The 26919-nt window shown below is 36.6% G+C and overlaps 1 protein-coding gene across 1 annotated transcript in view; it reads right to left on the bottom strand.

The window, feature by feature from the left end:
• WASL (WASP like actin nucleation promoting factor) overlaps positions 1 to 26919 on the bottom strand; it is a 48853-nt gene that overhangs the window by 6790 nt on the left and 15144 nt on the right. Inside the window, exons 2-8 of the mRNA XM_030238028.2 lie at positions 16794 to 16928; positions 15448 to 15534; positions 14839 to 14935; positions 9858 to 9881; positions 5965 to 6133; positions 2757 to 2799; positions 2202 to 2355 (exon numbers count right to left, since the gene is read on the bottom strand). Coding sequence (XP_030093888.2) covers positions 2202 to 2355; positions 2757 to 2799; positions 5965 to 6133; positions 9858 to 9881; positions 14839 to 14935; positions 15448 to 15534; positions 16794 to 16928 — 709 coding nt within the window. The remainder of the gene's footprint in view (positions 1 to 2201; positions 2356 to 2756; positions 2800 to 5964; positions 6134 to 9857; positions 9882 to 14838; positions 14936 to 15447; positions 15535 to 16793; positions 16929 to 26919) is intronic.

The raw sequence follows: 26919 nt of genomic DNA, 5'->3' as shown, positions 1-26919 counted from the left end.
AAGGGAACATCCATAAAAATGGGATTTTGGGGAAGCAGGAGTCACTAGTACCTCAATGCCTCCTTCCCTGCTCATCTTTAGAAAAAGATACAACTCTTAAAAGGATGCATTATGTTCTTATGTTCCACAAGATGCTGGGTTTTTTCCTACCTCTTCACAAGAACAACGTAGAGAGAATGGCATCTGAAATGCCATGTTTTTTCGGCATACTGCTAACATTCTCGATTTTATAACCGGCCATTTTCGGCTGACACGGCTGTAGTTCCGCTTGGGCCCACCGGAGGGCGGTATTACCAAGTGCAACAACCCGCCAAGCACTGCTGACGGATTTTTGCAATACTGAGATAATCGGCGCGGTCGTGGCTCCAGTCTGTACTGTGCCTAGATTTCTAACACAAGGTCTAGGTTTTCCTGTAGGAAAATCGTTTATTCGCATTATAACTAGAGAGATATGCCACATCCAAGCTGTGGGAACAGCATTCTGCCTGTCTGCACTCAGCTGTAGTGAATTGTGGGAGGAGCAGCAAGGAGAGAGCACTATTAACTTATCCTCTCTCCCTTCCCCCTCAAACATATGGTACAAGCAAACCAAGAAAATAATTTTAGGTTTTTTTATAAATGCACACCAATCTGTACACCGATATTAACAACAAAGTTTGCATAATCATCTATAGATGGTACTATCACCAAAAAAATAACTACCAGTACCAAAACTATGGAAAGGGCAGGGAAAACAGGAAAATAACTTCCATCTCAGCAGAATGGCTTTTCTGCAGCTCTCTAATCAGCATGCTAGCAGGGTGAATATGTAAGCACAGAAATTCTTGCAATAAACACAGAAAAATGTTTTTCAGTTGAGAAAGAACACTTCAAACAGCAGTCAAGCCCATATATCAAATAACACAGTTGTGGATAAACCCACTGAAATACTGGAATATTTTATCAACCTCTATAAAAAAGCACAGAGGTAGATTATCATCATGCATATTACAAATGAGGCAGTTTTTCTTTTAATTGCACACATGCAAATGGTCATAATGTGAAGTTAACACATACAAAATAGAAAAATAGTCATTTTAAAAATATTTTACGCTAGTCATAAGACTACAAAGCAAGTCTCCTCAATTAAGCTTAGAAGTTAGCAATATGGGATCAACAACCTTGTGAACATTCAAACCAGAGTTAAGATTCTATAGAGAAGCTGACAGATTTCTTACTGAGAAAAAAATTCAGAGTTGGGAGTTTTGTTTGCAATTTAACTAAGAAGTTCGAACATAATTTTTAATATTGCATTCAAACAGGTGCAGACTAAGCTATCATCTAGGAAAGAAATCACACAACAGCATGGATACTTTGAAGCATATGCTTAGATGCCAGCTCAAGTACATACCACTCCATGGAGGGGGACCTAAGAAACAAATGTAACAAGTCATTGTACCCTGATTCTGTATCTCTTCAGTCACTGAAAAACTTAGTCACTGCTTTCAAACCGTTGTAATTTCCCCTTAGATAATTTTTCTCTTGAGAAGAGCTCTAAGCAAATTTTTCCAAGTTTGACATTGGCAGTGTAATTTTAAACTGACTTGCTATCTTCCAATAGATAATGCATCAGCTGAGGTCACATCTAAAGGTTCAGCAGGCAGCAGCTGATTTGAGAATTTTTTTCCAGCAGAAGCATGCTCAAAACTAGTATTTTTTATTTCAAATTAAAAAAAAAAAAGTTACTTTAAAAAATACAAAAATTGCAGGTGTATAGCTGTTTCAAGGTTCTCTATAGAGTTCTGCCAGGGTAAACAGGCAGCATCCATACCTGCCAGCCATCCACTACCACTACAGCTGACAACAGCATTATGTCTTTCAACATTTTCATTTATTTATAAGATTGAGATTATAAATAAATATTTAACATACACAGTCTGAAAAAGCTGTATCAAACATACTGTGTAGCTTTGCATTCAGACTAAGTGCTACTGGAAATTACTTAATTGGCATAAATATACTTCATCCTCAGGGACAAGTACTCTCATGGGTCATGCCTGAACGTTTTTCCATAGTGTATGGAAACATGATCCAGTGCAACTGCAGTGACATGAAGCCCAGAGAAGAGAATCAAAAACTGCTCACCATTGATAGTTTCTACTCTATTCCTTAAGGCAAGAAATAACCTGTTAATTTTTACATGGAAGTAAAAGGAATCCCACCTTGTCTGCGCAGCTCATTTTTAACAGCTTCCACACCTCCTGTTTTTTCAATGAAATCATATATGACCTTTGAAGTTTCTTTGTCTTTTAGTTGGGCCTCTGAAATTCCACATAGATCAAACAGATTTTTCAGTTCTGGGTCTAAGTTGTTCACCTGCAAGTGAGATACATTGGTTTTTAGTAGCTTGGAATGTGGAGATATTTTTACAATATCATTTGTATTAGGTGAAAAAAAAAAAAACCACAAATCATATAGTTAAAAGGAACAGCAAGGTGATATACACATCTCTGAGTTGACTTACCAAGTTGGAAAGTACTGCTTTAGGAGAAGTAAGTACCCTGCATGAAAAACTGAAAGTTTTGAATCTTTCCCCCACCCTCAGTCCCCCATGCCTATTCCCATCTATTCCAACATCTCTCTGTTTACATCACATCATAAAATCCCAATTTATAACTATTTAATGTACAGTTAACTTGTTCTTTAATGCAAATCTTTAATGCAAAAATTCTCTAAATCTTAAATCATTGTCTTCAGCACCTTATTAAATTACTTACATCAAAACCTGTGTTTGGATCCCAACCAACATGTCCAATGTGTCTACAAAAAAACAGAAAAGTCCATTTAGTCAGCATAAAAAGGCTCTTGTTAACTAAAATAAGAGGACACCAAATAACCAGAGATACCAGCTTCTAAGTAATTCTTATTCCTCAGCGCCCCACTTGAGAATGGAACAGTAAAATGTCTTTATTTTCACTTTTTGTCTCATGTCCATCAGACCAAGTGGAGAATTTCTCTCCTTAGGTTACAGTCTGTGGCAAAACACGAAGGCTTTATGCCACCCTGTGGTGCATATGGATAATGATGGAAGGACTGCTCAGAGATCAAGGAGAAGTTTAGCCTTTACACAGCAACTGGAGCTTGAGCTATTGCCAAATTTTTAAGTGCCATGCAGCTGGAATGCCTCATCCTTCCTGTCACCACTGCGTGTATCACCCCTTTCCCATTCACATCTTTCAAAGATAAGTCAGGACTGTTTTCAGCTGCCATCTTCCTAAGCTTCTAGCAGCCATTTATTATTTTATGTGATGCTATAATCAGTTAGAACACAGACGAGTTTTGTGCCCCTTCAAGCTACTTCACAATACTGCTATTGGATTTGGAAAAGAGAACCATAACATTACTGTGTTCTGTGATTCTTTTCACATACAGTGACTTCTAGAAGGAAGATACAGTTTTCAGGAAGTTCAGCTCAGAGTTATAAAAAATACCAGGTCAGCTGTTAGTAGTCTAGGCTAAACTTGATGAATTACTAAGACTGTTTGGCTGCTGTTAAACAGTGCCTTGCACAACAGACCTTGTATTCTTTCTTGGGTCTGATTTTATCAGCAGCACAAGTTTTTTTCATTAGAATACTGAAGTACAATGATCAGCTTTGGTTTTGGTGTAACGATGACTAGTTAACTACTTATTTTAGGAAGCAAGAAAAGTTAAAGGTTTGGTTTAAAGTGAAATTATGCCATAAAAAAGGAAAACCAATTAAGTCCCTGTTTTGCCTAATTTTTAAAATACCTTTAACTAACTACCAGAATACAAGATGATTTGTTTCCAGAATTCTGAATGCTAAGATACAGCTTGCTTCACATAAATTAGACACACATTTCCTAACAGGGTCTCACAGCCGATCACAATGTATTAACCTGGCATATGTAAACTGACATTAGTCTACCACTAACATAATCTTACTCACATATTTGTGCACATCTGTGTGACTTGGGATGCTCTTTTAAGAGGTTGTGAGCATACAGCCCAATTTAGTGCACTTAATTGACTCTGAAGTTTTATATGCCAAAGTTTTAGCATTTTTTTTTTCATTTTTCACCCTTCAAAGTAAGATAAATTACTTGTACACACTGACTATAACACATGTTTTTCAGATCTTTTCAATGCAAATACATACTTTTTAGATGGCCCCAAGTCTTTTCCTACTTAGAAGAATGTATACAGTAATAAGTTACATTCATTTTGAGTACAAACTGTTGTTTTTTTCTGAAAACACTGAAACTCCATATCTGTCTAACAGAAGGCATTCAAAATTTTATCTAGTGATTGAAACTTTGATCTGGCATAAGCAGTGACCATGTTGGTCTTCACAAGTATCATAGCATAAGCGATACAAGTTATCCTACTGGCTTATTTGCCTAACAATACCAAATACCAGTTTCCATATGTTTGTACAAAATCAGCAGTTAAAAGTATCTTACATAGTAAGATGACACATAGCTTTTGCACTCTACAGGAAACTTAAACGGACCTCAAGCAAAAAGGACTTTCAACAGACTTTTGTAAAGGTTCACCATTTACAATTTAATGTTACATTATATGATACTGAAACATATCTTCTGTTAGAATGTCATTTAATATTTTATCACCTTACTCTCAGCTTCTCTAAGTCACAATCTGACAGACATCATGAACAAAGTCTTAAAAGTAATTTTATACCTACGCTGCTGCACAACCCCTTCCACATATTCCTAAACGAGGTCTGACGAGGTAATGCAAATTTTTCCACATATGCTCAAGTCTGCATCAGTACAGTCACAACAGTGATCAGCTACCAAGCACTCTTCATTTTTGTTTCCCTCTCTCTTCTTTTCTGTATTTTCTGTTCAAGTGACACTAACAGATGCAGCACTTCACTGATAACTCAGATCAGTAAGAAAAAGGTTGATGCCTGAATTTTCTAAGCAGAGTTTGTTTAGGGAAGTATTTTAGCCCACCTCTTTTATGTTCCACCCACTATCCCATTCTACAGAGCACTGTCCCAAAACACTGTGCAGTAATATTACTGTAACTAGTAATGCCAACATTAATAGAATCGTATTCTGGAAAAACACATCAGTGTAATGATGCAACATACCACTTCAAAAGAATAAGATATTCACTTGGCATGTAAACTTCACACTGCTTTTCTCATGCTTCACAGAAAATGATCTCTCCTGTAACTAACTCAAGCTCTAAGTTCCTGTTGCTTCAGCAAATAAAGTACATTTATTTTAAAAGGCAGAAGATTATTACAACAACTGATGTTCAGGAAAGCAACAATTAATTGAGTAAAGTGACCAGAACCAAGTTTCATGAAAGTTAAGCCTAAAGTGGAACATCATAACTACTCCAAAAGATTAAAGATATGTAAGAAATGACAAAAGGAAAAATTTCTGAAGGATGTATGCTGTGCTTTCATCATAAGATACAGGTCCTAGCCTACACAACAGAAAGTCTGTAAACAGAAACCCAAAGATGAAATCATCGCAAGTAATTTCTGCAGTTATGACAAGTCAGGACACAAATGTGTATTACACATGACAATGCACAGCTAAATATGTGCAAGTGTAGGAAAGTGCAGGTATCACAGTGTTAAACAGTTGACCACTGAGGCTGAATATGAGTCTTCACTGAGCTGACAACTCCAATAAGGCACCTCTATGCAGCTGAAGTCTTTTCTCAGCTGATTTTCTATAGCAAGTTACTTTTTGTTCACAGCTGCAGGAAAATCCTCATCTGTGTATAGGCTAATCTTCTAAACCCCACAGCATTCCAGCTAGCATTTACTTAGTTCAGGTTACACAGATTCAAGAGTTGGCCATTTTCAAGTGTAACTGACACCAAAAAAAAAAAAAAATCAGAAAAGCAAAATGCCAACATGCCTCCCCACCACCCCAAGCAACAAAACTCCCACCCATCCAAACTCAAGAACATACTTACTGGAAATTAGATGGAGTTCCAATATCTGCCTTTGTCAATCTTCTCTTTTTAGTTTTTCCTTTCTTCTTTTCTTTGGTATATGAAATATTGTTGACTTGTGGAGTATAAAATCTGTTAGTTGTAATTTCAGGGTTTTTGATATCAACAGTTGCCATTGGCAGATTTGGGCCTGTGAAAGTGAAGTACAGGACTTTTACTACTGTGTTACACCAATGCCACGTTCAATCCACAAACTTTGGGAGTTGTTTTTTGACCTGTAGAATATTTGTACTCTAGCTGTAGCTCCACATGCCACATGTATCCAGATGGGTTCTGGATGTCAGATGCATAAACTAAGATATTTGATTTAAAAAAAAAAAATGTTGCTAGAGCAGAGCAACAGGAATATTTTCTGAACTACAACTTTTTTTTTGTCTACAACTTTGTTTCTTGTCTTAAAGAACAAGATTAAAAACTGCATTGAAACTGCATGAAAAAAATTCTAAAATCTTTTTTGCTAAGCAGAAATGCTTTCATCTAGAAATGTTTTGATCTAGACAACTGTCCTTTGAGAATACCAAAACATAAATTGACCATGTAAGACTACACAAAACAATTTGCATTGTTAAGAGTTTCACTTAAAATTAGCACTGAATTGACTAATCATAAAATATTATCAACTCTAAACTTAACAGTAAGTTCAGTAAAATCTTCAGAATGAATAGAAAATTATAGTCCTTATTTCCTTGGTACAAAATACAAAATACAAAGAGTTAATCTTCACTTTAATCACCTACTGCATTTTTGTTATAGTCTGTCCCTTTTTACCTATTACATTGGTATTTACAGTTTCAATAGCTGTATTGACATTTAAAAAAGAAACAGGTATCTCTATAATGCTAGTAAGTTGGTGATATTCTTCTCTCAGTTTCTAGCAGTCTTTGAAGTGCATCTTTCTGTATATAAAATCCTAAACTAACCAAACATGGTCAGCTGCCTGTAAAGCAGCAGCAATTTGCAAATGGAAGTTTAATTCAGCTGAGCTAAAATCAAGGACTGATAGCTTGATTCCTCGACAATAATATTCATACAAGAGGTCACACTAAAATTAAAGATGAAATTTTTTCTTACCATCTGATTTAGACCTTAGATGTCCGCGAGGGATAAAAGAACCTTGGAAAGAACTGTACTCTTCTAGAACTGCCATATTTATATCCAGTAAAATTTTTCCCATCATTACACATGCACCTTCCCCAGCAGGTGTAGACAGCTCAATAAATGAAGATGAGAGAGGCATATAGAGCTCATCATTAGGAAGTACCTGACAGTACAGTGGCCTTAAGCATCCACTGTTATCAGTATCTGTGACATCTTCAGAAGGGTCGCCAGAAAACGTTGTACAGAACATGTTGAAATGTTAATTCTAGTCTCTATTTCATTTAGAGCCTCTCTAGGTATCTGTCTCAGACTACAGACAGCTCTACAAGAAATGCAAACTGTTCTAGTTAACAGCTCAAACAAAATTCTGCCACATGGTTCCTCAAGATTCCCTCAAAACCTAATACTCTGAAAAATCCTCATTTCATCCAGTACTTCACTATGAGGTCAGTTCAACCACAATAACTCTTCTTTATTTGCATAAAGAGACCTAGCAATTACAAGTGAGTAGAACACAAATCCCAGGAAATTACAGACTAATACATTTTACATAACCGTTAATGCCAATTTGAGTTTAATCCTACAATTCTACAAAAAAAAAAAAACAAAAAAAAAAACCAAACCAAAAAAAAACCAACCAAAAAAAACCCTCCAAAAAACCCTTTAATCGCTATCACTGAAAACATTATACAAAAGACCAAGTGCTTTTTCCATGCAGCTTCAATGCAGAAAATCCAGACTAAAAAACCCCAGTAAAACAAAATTCCTCACAGTATTTCATCCATGGGTCATGTGAGTACAGAAATGTGTTCTCATTTTCCAGTTTTAGAGCTGGTAATGCATTAGCACAAAAACCACCAGCACAAAAAGCAGGTGTTCCATCTTTTCTTCCCAAAAGAATTTCTGAGAAGCAACTGCATATAGAGAGTAAAATAAAAAGCAGCTCTTATTATGATAGGCATGGTTTTTTTCATCCAGTTACATGCTGATAGTATGTATCTGCTCTAGTCTTAATTCCAAACACTCAAATGTGAAGTCTGAGTAGGGTGTAACAACCTGAGGCTATAATCCATGCCCTGACCACGTCTTATCTGTGACTGTTGAGGACATGGCCACACAACTTCTCACCAGCAGAGAAGCCAGGCAATTCCGAATTTGATAAAATAAGGAAAAGAAAATATTTTGACACGTTTTGAAAGAGTATGTGGATGTCCCAAGGAAACAGTTTATTAAAAAACAGATGTTGAAACCTGTATATAACCTGAAGTGATTATAAATCTGAAACACTGAACATAAACCCTGTGTCTTACACAGAACACTCAGTATAAATTCAGGGATAATGACTGCAAGTTTAGCATTAGAGATTTTTTTCTCAGAAAAATATTGTTAACATGAGTTATGGAGAGTATTTTTGCAGGCTTAGTTTTCTTAAATCTTCTTCTATTCAAGGATAGCAAACTAGATCAATAAATTGTGTTAGAGACAAGGGCTAAATTTTTTTTGTGGGAGGTGTTACTACATGATCACTGCTGCTGTAATTCCCATCTGCTCTGCAGACATTGCTATCAGGGATGTGCTGTTTAGGTAAGCAGAGCACTTAAAAGCCTCTGAAAGCTCAGAAAAGCTGGCAAAACCATCACATATGGTATTACTGTGAGTGTTTCAAAATTTAACAGCCCAGTCAAAGTTTAATCTGTACTAAAAATGCTTGACCTAAACTGATGATTGCCTGAATTTCCTCAAAATGTAAAGTTTGTGAAAAAAAGGAAAAGCAATTTTTTGAGAAGTATTCCATATGAGGGAGGTTTTATCTGGGTATATAAAAGGAATCATTAGTTCCCATAATTCAGGCTTAGTTATGAATTACTTGTTTTGGTGACCTACGGAGAAATGCTTGAATGACTTGATCAGAACAAATTTTAAGGCTACCACCTTAAACCATAAGCAGATTGCAGAAGATCAGTTGACTCTACCCTGGCTCAAGCAGCAAACTCACAGATACATGCTATGACCTATATGATCTGGATCACTGACAGAAATATGACAAGAGAAATCCCTTTTTAACTTCAGTGTGAATTCAGAAATCAAAAGCACCAAACTTGATACTCATTGTCATGCCTTTTTCATGATTTTAGAATGGATGGTAAAAAAGTTCTGTATCAAACTGATACATAGTTTGATTCCTTCCATCAAGTTAATAAGAGGATCTCCTGAGGAACCTGTATCTTCATGGTAATGAGACACATTCCTGAGAAGCAAGGAGATTCAAATAATTCTTCATTCAAAAGGACTTTAATATTGATGAACATATGACAAACCCAAAAGACTATGTTACATGGTTAGCTAGATATACCAAAATTGAAATATTATATTCTGTTAAATCCATCATTACTATACCTGCCATTACAACAAACGGACTAACTTTGTACTGTGATCCTATACATGCATATTCTGAAGATCAAGCAGCAAGTGCATGCTACAAAGCTTTCTCAGTTTAAGCTGAAGGGCCCTCTCTCCTACTTGCAACAAAACATGCTTCTCCAGAAACATTCTTTACAAATGCCAGCTAAGCCACAAAGTTTTCAAGCCACAGCAAATACCAAAGAACAGAAGCAAAAAGAATACTGTAACCCCCAGTTTACTGCTTTTGTCACTACATGACTATCCTAAACAAATCTGAAACAAAGTTATATATAAACAGTAAATGACAGCAGAAGGAAAAAATAAAATGCGGTGATTCATTCAAAAACACTTACCATTTGGTGGGTCTCGTCTTTTTTCTGTTGAAAAAGAAAAAGAGCCATTTAATTATAGGTATGACAGGAAAAATTAATTCTAAAGTTTAGTGTCTAGTGGAGCTTTTAATGACCTTGACCTCAAACTTAGGAATCTATCAAAATCCTTAAAGTCTATTTGTGCAGTTGAAAAAAAAGTATTTCAGAACAACAACAACAAAAAAAACCCAGTCTTATATAACAAGCACTGATTTCAAGTGTACAAACCAAGCAGGAGCATATAAGGCAATAGCTACTCACTTGGTTTCAGTCATTTCAACTATGAAGTAGAGTGAAATATTCAAAAATAATCTGTTTTAAATACAACCTATCAAAGTAAGATTTTTGAAGCATTATGCTTTCTGATGTCCACGGAATGAAACTGTTCTTTCATTTTTATCTGAGATGTAATTAGCACTTTTATAGAGTATTGTTCCCTCACAGAACCTAAAATTTAAATAATTTTTGCTTTATGCCTAAAAAATAGGACACACAGGGCTAAGACATTTCACCTATGTTATCCAAGTAACTGAACAATATGGAAAGAACTAGAATCTCCTTGATACTAATATGATATTCTATTCACAGCACCACAGTGTTTCACAGACGATGAAGAATTTGGCTTGATGATTTAAAATGTAAAGGTTTTACACCTCAATATTCTATAATAGTAATAAGTTCCCCTTCAAAGGAGAGTTCCCTCACTTGCTCTTAATTCCTATCCACCCCCAGTGCATATTTACACACAGTACATCTATACACACACTCTTAAGAAATTTGGATTGAGGAGCACCCATAAAGGCAAGCAGTTTATCATCTCATTACAACAAAAGCCACAGCTCTGTAAGGATTTGGAGTATCTGTAGTCTAACAGGGGCTCCCAAGAATTGTATAATAAGAATTCGTAACAATTCACTTTCCAGCAAGCCCAATAAAAACTGTTAAATTGTTATATTTTTTCTGACTTACAAACATAAGAATGGAGAGGGTGCCTCCACAGATGGTGCTGACCTTGTCCTAGGAATACTTATAACCCCAAAAATATACAATCGTAAGTATGCAAGGCAAGTCAGCCTCATGTGAGTCTGCTGATCTTCAGGAAGGAATAAAGGAATTCGTCAAGATCAAGCCTTCATGGGAAAGTGACCAAAAACCCATTGATGAACCCATTAACTTTTGATGAACAAGCCTTCCAAAGACAGTTGATTTTTAGGTCACAGAAGGTTAGTTTCAGGCATAGAGGTGGAAAACCTCTGCAAGGGTGCCACAGCATAAGGTATCAGGTCTGAGGTGAGAAAAAGAGAAAAGGCTCTTTGACTAAGTACCATGCTCTCTCCTCCTACATGATTCAGTTTAGAAAAACCACACCTTGTACTGTCCCCTAAAAAGAAATTTAAAAAAAAAAAAAAAAAAAAAAAAAAAAAAAAATCAACCTCCAACTCAACCTTTGGACCGTAATCAGAGTTCTAGTCAGCAACTCAGAGACAGCAAAGGAGAGTGCAGGACTGGATGCAACTCATCTGTCATAGGATGGGAAGATGGCAAAAGCAGGAAGCATTCATAGGAAGTGTCAGGTGGCCCTGAGTCAAATAATGGGAATCCTTTACAATTTTCATTATAATAAACAGTTCAAAAAAAGAAATAGTGAGAAACAACCCAAAATATTATATACACTTCCCGTAATTTTTACTGGCTAGATTAATTTGTGGCCCAAAGAGACTATCTCTGTTTTTCTGTGGTTACCACTGCTGACAAGAAAGTATGAACTTTTGTTCCTGAAGCACAGATGACCTGACGAGAGTGGCAGATTTTCCAGTTTTTGAAGATGAACATGCCTACTGATCTAAAACAGATGAATACCAGCAGCTGTCTATGTACAGAAAACACAGCTCCCTTCAATGAGCATTCCTGGAAATGAGAATAATCTCTGCCAAGACTTGAATCCAATACAAGCTGAACAGGTTAGAGATGCCCTTGTCACCCAGGCAGCAAAAACAAGAGCTGTGACCAAATATGAAAGAAAAAATCCAAAGCAATTAAAAAAAAATTCCCTCTCCATATGAAGTATCTACCTTGAAAGTTATGAAATCCATTATGAAGGTACTCAGAAGCTAAAAGCGTGTGAAGGAAAAAAGCACTTTCATGGAAGGTTAACAGAGCTCCCATCTATGAGCTACAAGCAGTACAGAAAAATTAGTCAAGAAGCCTCCTATTTCAGAAAAAACTACTTGCAGCTAAGAACAAGTGTCTGTTTCCCTTTTAGGGATGAGTGCTCAACATGTGGAGAAGGCACTTGTGTGTGTACACACATTAACACTACCGAGGCAAGAAAATAAAAATAAAAACTAACGGTATCTATGCACAATGCCCGAAGTGACAGTGTACTACAGTGACAAGCACTGAGAAGAGACACATTGTTCACCTGTTCACCCTGTTTACTGGGGGAAATATTTGAGATAGGTTTAAGAAGTAAATTGAGAGATTATTTAAGTAAAACTACAGACAAAATAATGAATTATATCAATTTCTTTCTAATGTAAGGTTAAGAATTTAATTGAGTTAAAAAAAAAAAGAAAAAACCCAACACCAAAAACCCAAAACCTCCAAAGCCCCTCAAATGAAAAGGCCAACCCAAAGCAGAGTTTAGTTAAATTAAATCCTGCACTATTATAAAGATTTAGACAAAAGATCAAAAATTCTTTCTCTACCTTCATCTCTCATTCCTGGTATTTTTTGTTCCTCACTCTACTTGATACTTGGTACATTTGCAAGCTTTTGTACATTCTCTGTTTGGAGTCAAAATTTCACCTCTCTGGAACTCCAGATGCACTTACTCAGGGGTTGTCTGTATACTGGAGTGCATTTCATGCTGAGTGAGGAAGAGCAGAACCCTCTTGTGTCTTCTCTTAGCTGTCAGACAGTATTTTGTGTACTAACCTCAGCACCAAGCCATAGCATTGTGAGCCAGAACTGCTGTTACTGCTACCTTTCAACAACATAAGTTTTCCGTAAGACTCCTGGAGAGGAGTCCTACATAAAAGGCAGCTAAATGATCACATGGAGTACTTAGTTGAGTTTAAAGCATCTCAAGTGGCACTGCTATGAAATGAAACATAGTTTGGAAGGCATGAAAGAAAAAAACCCACTAAAACAGAAAAGCATTAAAATTATCAGACTATTACGTCTGTGACTGAGTATTAATATTACAGATGATGTACAACTCTGGTATCATTTGTATATACATATATATTAAATATATATATATATATATATATGTAAATTAATATGTGTTTTATACAAGCATTTATAAATAAATAAAAACATAAACACCAACAGCAAATCAGCTTTGATTTGAACAGTGCAAAGCCTGTTATTTTAGGAGCACAATTAAACAGTCACAAGGACAAATAGAGAACTCCATCTGGTGGCTTGACTAAGGAATCTCGTAACAGTTTTAAATTCTTGGTTTGCAGCTCTTAACAAGGAAAAACCTGAAGTGTTTTGTTTTGAGGGTTATTTTTTGGTTTTCATTTCATTTTCTTATTTAAATGAAAGCTGTCTTGAAGTTACAAGTGTTTGGGGAGGTGGAGTTGTTTGTTAAAACAATATACAAAGTAACATGAGCTTTAGCATACAAACAAAGGTAATAGTTCAAAGAGTAAACAAGAAAAACTTAATCTGGTCCTGTGAAAAAAAATCATTTTGTGGAAGAAAAATTCTGTCAACAGAAGATTTGACGGAACTGCTATTTTCAAACATAGTTTGCTATGGCAAATAAGGCAAATATACTTCTTCCCACATCATGTCTGCTCATTGTACCATTGCGTTTCAGACGTAATAGAGTAAAACTTCGGGAACAGTAGATGCAAAATTACTTTTGCAATGTGAGTATGAGAAACTTTATAATTGCCATTTCTTAATGATCCCACTTCTTCTCATGAAACTTTACAAACTTGTTCTGTGCTGAGGGAATCTTAAAGAAGTCATTTAAGTTCCTGAAACAAGTGCTCTGCTCCTGAGTCACCATGCCTTGGTGAAATCCAAGTAACTACATACAGATAATGCACATTTGCAAGAGCACTTGCAAGGGCAACCCTCCAGGATGAAGGCTTCCTCCTTCTACAGAAGCTTACACTGCATTGCTAGTGCGATTCCAGAACGGATTACAAAAATGCATCCCGTAGCTCCACCCTACATCTTACAGCACGCCTGAACACATCTCCTTGCTCCAAGCCTGCATTTTGTATCATTTTATCCTTCACGGACATACGGCTGTCAAGACAGGAAAGTTGTTTATGGGTTCCCTGGAAAATGACCAAGACAAAATCTGTAGGAAGCCTGAACTGCCTCTAAAGCACTAACCACGTTCTCAAGGCATCTTGCAGCTGGCAAAAAGCATGCTGTGCTTCACTGGCTGTCCTGTGCTCCTAAGGATAGTATAGGCACATTATGTCTTCTGTTCTTGGCCTGAGCTAAGATCACTAGTTCTGAATAAAAGATACTTCTCTATTAACTGCTGGATCGATGCCAAAAATTCATGAACTACTGAACATACCAGATGGTAAAATTTTTGTTACAACCCGCTTGGGCTGAATTTAACAAATCAGTTATAAACAGCCCAGGGCTAAAAGAGGGTTTATTCAAATATGAAAACAACTTAGAGAAAGATTTCTAATTTTCTCAATGTCAGCTTACAATTTTTGTTTCCCCCAGTTTGTATTTTCAGATCACAACCTTGGGGTCTCAGCTTACACTTACAGAACAGAACACCAAGGTGACTTGTTTCAGGAAAGTACTAACTTTTGCACACTAGAGAAAGGAAAACGGTTTAATAGCATAATTACTTCAAAATATAAATGTGGCAGTAGTGCCTCCAGTGGCTTTCAGACATAGCAGTAGCTTCCTGACTCCCCCCCAAAATAACATAAACAAGCCTGAATTTAAGATTAATTTGAATATTTACCAGATTTTCTCTGCCGTCGTCCAAGTAAATCTGTTACTGTTTTGCGGAATAGTTTAGCTTCTTCTTCATTAGCAAAATTAAGACCAACTTGACATGTCTGAAAAACATTAATATTTCCCCCCACCATGACTAAGAAAATGTTTTAAAGGCTTTCTTCAATATTGTCTTACACCTTTCTAAAGGTATAATAAGAAAAAAATCACTGCAAATTAGGAACCAAGTCTTAGTGAAACACTGTATCTTAGCAATGTCTGTCTACTAATCAAGTTTCTAAAGATCACAGCTAATAGATATAAGCAAAATCTTGTAGCTTCAAATCAAAGAGGGGAGAGGAAAGGAAAACTTTTGCTTTAAGAATACATTATATGTCATAAATATCATCTGCAAGTCAAAATGTAATTTCATTAAAGAAAGTTGAAAATAAGAACCACATTTTATGCTTCTGTACTATATATTAAATTTTCTAGTTGAGATACCACAAAAATTCCTTTAAAAAATAAGCTTTCACAAATAATTCATAGAATTAATTAATAACCTCAGTTACAATAAAGAAATACTGTTCAAACCAAAGACATTTTAATACAGGTATTCAAAGACATTGAGACTCACATCTCCAGCAAAGGTATGAAAATATCCTCTAGGACTATTATATACAAAGTTATTGTACAGCTCCTGCTCCCACAATAATTTCCCATCCTGAAAAGAAGAAAACAAATAAAAAAGAAGACTATAAAACTTCAGATGAAATTGCAGAGTTTAACTTCTTTTAGAATAGAACCTATTAAGAATTGGACACAGCATAGCATTAGACATCTGCTTTGCTATTATATTAACCTAATGGATAAGTTCAATCAAAATCAAAGTACACCAGAGCTTGTAGAAGAGCTGTGAAGTTGGGTCACTGTGTTCTGCTCAAATTCCTGGACGCTTCCAAAAACTTCTTTCAAGTTCTATAATCCTGCAACAGTGATACTGAGAGCAGTAATAGTGACCAGTCACAAGAATACAGTGACAGAACTGCAACAAAGGAGACTTCCAGTCTCCTGTTCTTATCTCAGGCTTGCCTTGAAAACAGTTAACTAAAGAGAACAAAAATCTCATCTTTTTAAAAAGTCTCATGTATTTAAATGACATTATAGTTCAGCACCCAAGGAAGAGGTTTCTGACAGTGTCTTAACAATCAAGTGACCAAATCACAAAGTCAAATGCAACTGCCAACTGGCAATCCTGAACAAATCTGAGAGACTTCAAGCACTGAATGCTGACAGATAAGTAGCTGTTTCCTGGCTGCAGAGATAAATGGGAAGCTTTCCAAAGTCTCAGCACAGTCAGTAGGACTTAGGTTTCTCAGCATCATTTTTGTTACAAAAACACATCTTGGACGCTTTGTCTCTCAGTTCTCACTCTCTTGATCAGAATATTATAATAGGACAAAGATCGTCAGTGTGAGTCTATTTTTTGTGGAAGGAAAACGAAAGAAAAAAACACCCCCCCACCCCAGAAAGTCAGAACACACAACTTTTATCCTGCAATTTTCACATGCACCACACTGACCAAAAAGATTGTTTCAACCCATACATAAGATAGCATCTATTTCTTTAAACCATCCAAAGTACTGACACTGGCTAGAATTTTGATAGCTATCCATATCAGTGACACTATACTAATTTCCACTAATGTGACTAATCAGATCTGTAGAGGACAGCTTCTGAGAGCTGTAAGAATAACTGATTTTTATTTCATCCATTAAAGATGACATATATGATATTGTTTAAATTTAAAGTACCTGAAAAAGTTGCAATTACCTATTGATTACAACTGCAATTGTACAGCTTAAAGCACACCCACTTGAGAATTTCTATGAATGCATAGCTACAACCTATACTCACTGAATTCAAAATGGAGAATGAATACAACCAAACTTAAAGGCTATGAAAAAGAAAAAGGATGCTTACCTTAATGTCAAATATTCTGATAAAATACGACCTCTGTGGATTGTCCTTCACAAGGCAAGCTACACCACAGCACTTCTTTGACCACATGGCATTGCGATCTGCTGCGTATATCTGAACAACTGCTGAAGACATCGTCTAAAAAGAAAAGGTAGCTATTACTTTTAAGGAAAAAAAATCATAAATACCGTAACTGATCCTTTCCCAAAGCATCTCTTAGTTTTATTCCATGTTCTAGGCAGCAATTTTGCTGATTTCCCAGATAGTTAACACCATAAGGTTCAAATGATCCCAAATCACTCCTGCGCTTTAGATTTTCACATCTATGCAAGATTTAGACACCTTAAGAACCCAAATGAACTCACCATTCTTTTTCATGAAAAGCAGCAAAGAAATTTGCCTCTAAGAAGAAGATCAATAACTATGCTGGTCACACAAAGTAGCCCTTCTGTGCAAGGAAATGTCTGTTTAATACTTAAACTGAATACAAACACAATACTCAAGATGAAACTGTAAATTGCACAGTTTCTGGACACACTCCTGGGTACTGGAATGCAACTGGAAGACATTGCTTAATTGGTTAAGTGGACTCTGGCACAATTTTAACCCATGCCAACTAGCAAACTCTGAAAATTCCTGGGCAGTTTGAGAATTCACATGAGCTAGGCTCAATCCCAGCTGGTAACCAGAAATTGTCCAGTTTTCAAACAGAGAGATCTTAATAAGAGATGAAGATTATTCCAAACCAGACTGCTTCAGTCACTAGAACACTCTTGAGCATATTTTCTAGTATATATGTGTTTTACCTTAAGAGTCCCATAAGGACAGGAAAATGGAAGCCCTCAAAGAATATTTAACAGCTAAGTCATAAGGACATAAAGCTTAAACAATCTGCAATAGGCCAAATCAGAGGCTATCAAGCCTAGGATCTATGCTCCAGCAGCACCATCTGCCAAAAGAAGGTAAGAATACAAGAATATACCATTACAACTATGGAAGCATATCCCCAGGAACAACCAGGTTGGAGCTCAAAGCTCCGCAGGCCAGCAGCACATACTGTATTGCTCCTTTGTGAATTTGTCTATTCGCACTTCAGACCCATGTGAAATTCTGAGCATGATAACACTGCATAGGATTGTGTTTCACAGTGTTCTTATGTGCTGTGTGAATAATTAGCTGCTTTTAGCTAGACTTTTGCCACCTGCTAGTTTCAGTTGATTGTCCTTCCTTACTCTTACACTAAGAGAAGGTGTTGATGGCTTCACAGTTGTTCCTTTATGCTGCACATCCTTTTATAGATATTTGCCACACTTCTTTGGCCTCTACACTCTCTTTAGCAAGTTTAGGAAGCAACACTAGTTTTATATCACTCTTGTACCAAGAAAAAAAAATTATATTACACATTACCCTTGCCACTTTTACATGGATATTAACTAGTCCTACTATGTCCCTCATTGCATAGACATGAGACTTGTGCTGTATGAATCCAGTTTGTCAGCCCTTTGAACATAGGGTCACAATAATAGTTCTCTGCTTTGTTCTCTACTTATTTCACTATAAGATTATTTACTAAATGTCGTTGTCACCATAGTCATACTTTTCAAATGGCTTAAAACCCCAAAAGAATAACCCAAGTTTCATTGGATTTTTTTAAATCAAAAACCCTTCAGCTTTGTTAAAACAGAGTCAACATAATATAGTCAGACTGACAGCTACACCTTAGGGAGGCTATATAACCCTTGCCCAAGCACTGTGATGCTATCTTTCACAAACCAAGATATATTTCTGATTCTTTTTGCAGCCACTTTGTCAGAAGTTGTCAGACTGACTACTAATCTTCCTGGTAACCTACAGACGTTAAAGCATGATTGTCTGATGAAAAGAGTGTTTTGTAGCTGCTTCCTCAAATGCTCTACAACTAAGTGTGTAGTAAAACTTCTCTCCCTATAATCTGCAGAGTAATTTGAGTAATTTAACCACAACTGCAATTGTCAGATAAGTAAAAAGGGACCTGAGAATTACCCATACTACCACAACAAAACAGTTATATCTGCAACTTAATGTCATCTAAGAGATGCCATTTTCTCCTCTACGCTGCGAACAGGCAATGACCTAATTTTGGACACAGCCAGGCAGATTTTCTTCAAAATCTTTGCCTCTCTAACAGCCTCTCCCACTTATTTCTCCAATACTGTCTACCTGTTAAATTGATAACCTTAAAGACACAAGACAACACACTAGTGCAAAATGGGCCTTTCTACAGTTCACATTTAAGCACAGCAACTATCTCTCTATCTCTGCAAGAAATCTTCTCAATACTCCAAGACAAGTCCATTTCCACTAAACCCTACGCAACAAGACTTCTCACAGAAATGGGGGGTCTTGGTAGGAATTATACAACTTAAATTCAAGGCACAGGAGACAGTGACCTGTGTCAAGACATGGCTCCCTATACATTGCTTATTATCACATCTAACAACAAAAGCACCAACTGGAGTATCTGGGTAAACCAGTAACTGTTGTAACTTGGCAACTGCTTGTAAAACCTTGAACCAACGCCTACCACATGAGTACAAAGAGGAATACTACCCAGAGTGTGTCCTCATTCTGCATAGTCATAATATATTTAATATATACTCGGTTACCCTGTGAGTAGAGCTTGATTTAGAAGACAGAAAACAATTTCACTGAATCTAAAGTAGCTTTTGTTTTGAGGTCTACCAAGTTTAGAGTTCAATTGCATTTTAACTTACTCATTAGCATTGTACAAATTCTTAGTGTTGACAAACTGCAATGAGGCTTTTGCATATTAGAATGTAAAGTTACAAATTCTGCTGTCATACCACTCAGGTTTTTTTATTAAAAGGGCAATAAAGGAAAAAAACAGAAAATATATTTTGGTGGGCAGAGGGAGAAGGACAATCAAATTTAACTCCTTTTACTTCATCCCCTGTTCATTTTCATTATGTAGAACAGTGGTGCCAAGCTTTCTGCTATTCAGCTTCTGGAACAAAGACAGTAAAAGTAATGAGCCACACCATTTGGAAATTTACACAGACTCATGGCAAAATTTAAAACTTGAGAAAATAAAACTTAATCTATTTCTAAACAATATGAATCCTAGCCACATAAATTCAATTTTAAAAGTTCAAATTTAATTGCATAATTGCAGCATCTGAGAACATTAACACAAATATCATATTTGAATATTCTACTGCATTTACTGAGTATTTACTGTCTTTTTTGAAGCCAATTAATGTAGTTATTTTTTTCAGTTTCTCACAGAATTCTTGACAACAATCTTGCATTTAAAAGTATGGGTTCATTTATATGTAAATATTTCTTCAGAGTAGGTCAGACCACTGATTCAACATAATGATTGTATTTTTTTCTGACATGTAGTAGGTTACCTTGTTACTAGTGTATTTTCAGGAGGACTTTGAAGTTGTCCCTACTGCTTTTTTAAGAGCTTTGGTGAGGACCTTGTCCTTTTTATATAGCTGTATATCTAGAAAAGGTGCAAAGGGGAAAGAAGTAAAGTAGTCCACCAAAAACTGATGGGCTTTGGAGGTGAAAACCAACCCTGCTTAGCTCCCTCTACTATTTCCACAGTCCACCTCCAGCTGGAGGACATACCATTGATTCCAGGAACCTGTCACACCCTTCAAGCTGATGAGCTATGAAACAGCAAGTCTGTGTTGTAATCTGTACACTGGCTGTCTCACTGGAAGAGCTGGTCCTACCCTCGGACCCATACTGCAGGATATGTGGTATCAACAAAAGGCTCACAAAAACACCTTCTGCCTGCAAAATGTAGCCACAGCCAGTCATCACACATCTGCAGAATGCGATCACAACAGCCACTGACAGCTTCTGACTGGGCAGCAGATAGATGTGTGCTTTGATCGGCTTCTGGTGTGAACATTTGCTGCACTGGCCTGTCACATTAATGACTTGCTGTAACTCAAGTGTTTCTCAAGAAACAGTGAAGCGAGCCAACCCAGATGGTGGCACATCTCATTACAAAAAAGAATCATTACAATGCATGGCTTATGGCTGACGGACATTAAAACATAGTGGGCTAAAAGTCACCACAAAGAATGGCAGCAAGATTACAGCTTCAAGATATTCAGCCACCTCAGTATACAGCAGAACAGAAAGCAAGACCCATTTGAATGGTTTTTTCCAGTGTTTACATACAGCTAACAACAGGTTGTGGTGTAAAGATCAAAGGCTCATAAAATGACTTTGGTTGGATGTGACTTCTGTAAGTCTTCCAGGCCAAGCTTCTGCTCACAAAAAGGGTAATTAAAAGCCTAGAGTTTATTTGCTCAGGGTTCTGTCCAGTTAAGTTTAAGGGCTACAAAATCAGCTCTGTACTTAATAACTCCCATTTTGGTGCTTGTACAATGCATCTAGGTTTCATGCATTTCTCTAATGGCTCAGTATTGTTATATGGTACATGCTGACAGTACTACTGAAAACACACTAGCACTAACTTTCAATCTTTTCCTAATTTTAAGAGTGATGGGTTTTTTCCCCATAAAGGAGCAGAATCATGTATACACACAGAAGTTAATCATACAACTGGCTCATTTTTCTCAAGTTATCCTTCCCAGCCCCTAAAAGTGTCTTACAAATAAAACCAGGAAAAAAAATTTTTTAAAAAAAGAGAATACTTTGTCCTGTAATGCAAGAATGCAAATAGCAGCAGTTGCTTACAAGCAGAATAACGTCTTGAAAAAAACCCATGCCTATACAATGGCTGTAGCTTCTGCACTATATGTCAGTCTGAGGACTTTTGGCTCAATTAGCTACTTTTACATTTCTGTGGGGAAAAAAGCAAGCTATGGTGAATAGTTGTATGCAATCCAAACCCTGTAAGAACAGAAATCAGTATTTCTCTTCTCTTTTCCATTAAGCATGTATCTGGAAACGTTGTCCTCATCAATACTAGAGCTGATGAGAAGATACTATGGCAGGTATTTTTAAGAAATGCTATAGTAGAAATCTTCATTATAGCTACACCAACATGTTGCAGCCTGACCAGATGATGCTGGGTGCTCCTGGGTAACATATTTCTTCTTTGATACAAGACCAGGAAGATAGCCTGCAGTTTGCTTCTAGACTGTTCAAGAATGAAGAGCTGTTGCTATTCTCTGATACTACTACAGCTGTAATAGTTTTCCTCAGAGAGCAGGGTTCAGGAACACAGGCATGCTATCAAGTACCATTTCACTGCAGAAATACTTATGAAGGCCTAACTTTAATCTTGACCACAAGAACAGCAAGAAGCTTCAGTACCAAAGCAATCTCTAATAGCCTAGCATTAGCTGAGTCAGGAAAGAACATACAGAAACAATATCATTAAGATCTGTGAATGAGAAAGACAAGAAGCAGAAGTGAGACCAGGCTCTATAGAAAACTGACCTTCATTCACAGAAAATGAGGCAATTAGATAAAAATGTCAACCACTGAATTCTTTCTCCAGATGACAAATATTCTGAAGGAAAAAACAACCAAAATATAGCACTGACTAATGAAGCAGAGACAGCACTTGAAATCTTAGGTATTCTTCTAAAATAAGCTTAGGTTTTAGCAATTACAGTTTTAAATGTTGGTACTTAAATTAATTCATGTAATTCAATGCAAATGCAATTGTAATTAGACAGTGATAATAACTCCCTGTTGTTTTGCAATTGCCTTATCTTCAGTGTCATAAATACATCGAACTTCCAAAAATGTTTCTGTAGTGCTCAATACAGCTATGCATTTTGCCTTGTAACTCAATATAGAAACATAAAACCTGCTGTAGAGACAAGGCACCAGAACCTCCAACCCTTTCTCAAGGGAATATTTCAGTGCCCTACACAAGCAAGCTGCACAGTGGTCCTGTTTCAAAAATGTAGCTTTTTTTCTTGGCATTGAGGAGTCTCCTGTCATGTGGGAACAGTATGTTCCCTTCCTGCTAGGAAGGGCTGATAACCCACTTCCAGGGGGAACGTTCTCTCCACCATGCACTCCTACAGAAGGCATGCACTGCAATCTCTCCCAATCGTAATTTTAAACAGATTGACTAAGCCTGCCACTATTGAAATGACCCCAAAGTAATTAGGCCACATAAAAAACTTGCAAGCTTCCCTAACAATAGCAACATTTCAAGCAGCAGAGGTATTTGCTAGAGTAGACAAAAAGACTTCCTAGCACTTTAACAAAACTTAGAAGAGTTTAATTAGGTTCAGAATCCTGCAATATTTATAAGCCCTGAAGAGTAGGTAAGCCAACCTTCTTAAGCATGGGTGTCTAGTATGATGGTAGAGGGGCAATTCAGGCCTAACAGTGAGAAATATGAACGCAAATTAACATCACCACCAAATTTTAAAAAGCTTGGGAAATATTCACAAGCATCAACATGTAATTGCTTTTCAGTCAGAGATGGGAAAGGACTGAGAGGTGAAGAAACTGGAGAGAGTAAGGACGGGTGATGCTGAAGGTGGACTACTCTTGCTCACTGCTAACACCTTTAGCTGAAGGATGGCAAGGATTAGGGCCCCAGACAACAGAATGAGTACAGTAGATGCATCTGTCTTTTTAGGGTTTTCCCCTCTAAAAACAGTTCACCAGGCTATTTATGGTTACTGCATCTTGTACAAGAAGTGCAATGATACTGTCTTGATAGCATGCACACACATGCACGCTAAAAATACACTTCAAGGACTCCACAATATTTTTGCTACAAAATTAGCTTTTCTTCTGTCAGATTTTGCAATTCTCAGACTGGTTTATAATTTGTTTTCATACCAGGTTGCCTCCAGAATCTTCACAACTGAGTCTAAATGCGACAGCATTCATCCACTGGGGATTTGACTACTACTTTGTTTTTAATTTGGACAAACTGTGATTACTGCAATTTTTAAAGTTATTTCAGCTTCTGAAGATATATTTAGCAAATTCTTAAGAATCTTGTCTTTAAAGACAATTGTGTATTGCAAAAAAGTGAGCTTCAGATGTTACCAACATGATTTTAAACTAGTTTCCCACAGAAAAAAGACACACAGAACTTCAGAAGTTTGCTGGCAGATTTCAGGAAGTTAAGCAGCTAGAAACAATCTTCTAATTTTTATGCCCTTTACAGGATATTGTTTTCCAAAGACAACTGATTGCTCCAAAGACAGGAACACTAAACTAAAGCAAGACTTCACATTATTTGACAGAACTGACAAAAGAAAGCCTTTTGTAAATATCCAATCACATGAAATTGATAAATAAAATAAAACTTTATTTTGTGCAAATTCGAGAAACTACCCAGCTGAAAACAATGAGGCCTCACCAGTTTATTGCTTGTGAAATTATTTCCTACAATTACCAAGAGTTCAATTTTAAGCTTAAAGCTTGCTTTTCATTTAATTAATTTCCCGTGATTAACCATTGATTTAAAAATGCCATGTATATAGACACCAAGAAAATAGTAATTTTTTTTCCAAAAAGTTAGGCTATTAGAAATAAAGCTACTGTGTAAGAGATACTGCTTTTTCTTACTTGAAGGCAGAACGAAGAATGTTATTTCTGAAAAAATTTCTAAGCTACTTAAGATATTTCCTATCACTTCTGAAACATGAGAAGACAACTCCACATATTGCATAGTGTTATGTGGAAACATTTAAGAAATTAAGAGACCAAAAAGTTAACACTTATGAACAGATTCCCTGTCTTGCCTGTGCCCTGATAACCAGACAAGTCATCTGCAATATCCTCACTGAAGATATTTTATTGATGTGAAGAAGGTTCCAGTGATCATTAAGTGATGTTACAACAAAAAAAGGGATGAAACAAGGGACTGCTGTTTGACAAGTCTAAGCCATAAAAGTGCTTGTCTGAACTTAAGTCTGCTGTTGTCCAGTAAAGAGATCCTTCACTCCTAATCCTCAGTCAGCCAGTTACAGACAACTCACATTTTAATGAGTGTCTTCAGATAAAAATTCATTTGCCTTTCCAGTACCTCCCACAACCCCCCAGTTCAGTTAGAGCTGGCCAACTCCTTTTCAAAACATTGCTCAACTGTCGATCACAGAAAACCAACAATTAAGGTGTGGGCAAACAGCACAGTATATAAAGCCTAATCAAACAGCACATGATTAAGAGAGACATTCTTTATCAGACCCAGCATGAAGTTATTTTTAAATCATACAACCTCCACTCAGGACAACACATGGAAGACTTCAGCCTTCCTGAGATATGACATAACCATAACCACAAGCATGCTGCAGCAATTACAATATTCCAAGCTATCTCAGTCTAGCAGATCATTTACAAGCTGACATACACAACTTGGGGTTTCCACTGATGAGCAAACTTAACACTGTCACTTCCTGTTTACCTGCACAGCATCACTCACTGAGCTACACCTCACTGCTTAATGCCGCTGAAACCTTGGTTGGCCACAAAACAGCACACGCAGCAAAACATTTACCTGTGTTCTGGAGTTGTTCATATAGTTACTTTCAGAAATAGATAATATGCTGCATACAGCCTTTCCATAAATTTGTCACTGTCTACTGCCACAGAACAGAAATTCTCACTAAAGACAACATTCTGTCTTGCAGTTCCGCTGCCTCTCCAGCCTCCCAAGAAATACTCAGATTCAAAGCATGGAAGACTGTTCTTGCCAAAGCTCAGGGAATTTTTAGATGAAATGCTGAAGTCCACCTTTCAATTTTGATCCATTTTAAATTTATCAAGACTCCCAAGACTAGAATGAACTTTACATAACCATATAAGAGATTGTATAGATACATAGATTAACGAGTTCTCAAAACTATGTTTCATGGTCATACAGAGAAATTTCAGATTCAAGTCAAGAATCACAAGTTTCATGCAATGCACAGGATAAAATTTGAGTTCTCCTCTGTTTTGTCCTGTTCCACTGCCCATCCAGCTATAAGAAAACCTAGCCTTTTGTTCTCAACATTCCCTTCTCTTCTACAGCAGCTCACTGCCTTTATGTGCTAAGGTCCTCTTCCTTCACCCTTCAACCATTCCATTCCCTGCACAGTAACATTTTTATATACTAGTTGTATATTAAATGCAGATTCTTATAAGCAAATCCTCATACTCACTTTGAAGATATGAGAATGCTTTGAAAAAAACCATCAGAATTCAGGCCCATTATTTTAAATTTAGATCCACGCAGTTCTTTATCAACCCACTCAGTGATATAGGTATTATGAAGTTTACAAGTGAAAATCTGCAGAACAACAATAAATTGAGTAAGGAAAGGATGTGAAGCATAAACCTCAGGATTTCATGAATTATCCCAGCTCTGGAACACTCATTAATGAGCCCTTGAAAATGCTATTCAGCATCCACTTGGTACTCCCAGGCCCAGATTTAAAAAACAGATTAAAAAAATGAGTATGTGCTTTGCAGACATGATATTTAGGTGAACTTCACTTATGATCTTTACACTTGAAGACGGAAAATAATATGGAATTTTGACTTTTGATACTTAGGGAAGATTGAAATAAAGCAGCTTCATTTGTTTTAAAAGAACTCTTATAAAAGAGCACATTAATTACATGCCAACATAAAACAAAGAACTCCCTTCAAAACATTAAGAAATATGAGAAAAGGCTATTAAAAGTAAAACCTCTTCGAATAATAGCCAGCAACTGGTCTTGCAATTGTGTATACAACTTGTGTCCTGTCCTGTAAAGCAGACTCAATCCACTTACATAAAGGTACTTAGAGATGCAACCCCCCCTCACACTTTCACCATGCCACAATTCAACATGTATTATTTCCTCTTTGAGCAGTTCACATTTAAACAGAATAGTTATGGCAATTTAAGTCAGATACAAGAAAACATAACTGCATGTAAGATTTTTTTTTTTTAGATATATACCAGCAACTGACTTTGCTGTGAATAGTTATTCCCAGTGACAAGTCTTAAAAAGTTGATATACTATGGGGGAAAAAAAGGCATGAATATGTGTTAGTTCTATAATCCCTTGCCATATTCAAAGTTTACCGCAGAATAAAACATTAGACCCCAGCTGAATGCCCAGGAAACTGCTGGTTTTCATTTCATTCTGGCAATAAGAAGTTGCATTCAAGTGTTTGTTTGTCCCCT

This window comes from Serinus canaria, chromosome 1A (assembly GCF_022539315.1).
Source record: "Serinus canaria isolate serCan28SL12 chromosome 1A, serCan2020, whole genome shotgun sequence".
NCBI lineage: Eukaryota > Metazoa > Chordata > Aves > Passeriformes > Fringillidae > Serinus > Serinus canaria.
Note: the sequence above shows the minus strand (reverse complement) of the source record. Positions and strands in the feature narration are given on the sequence as shown.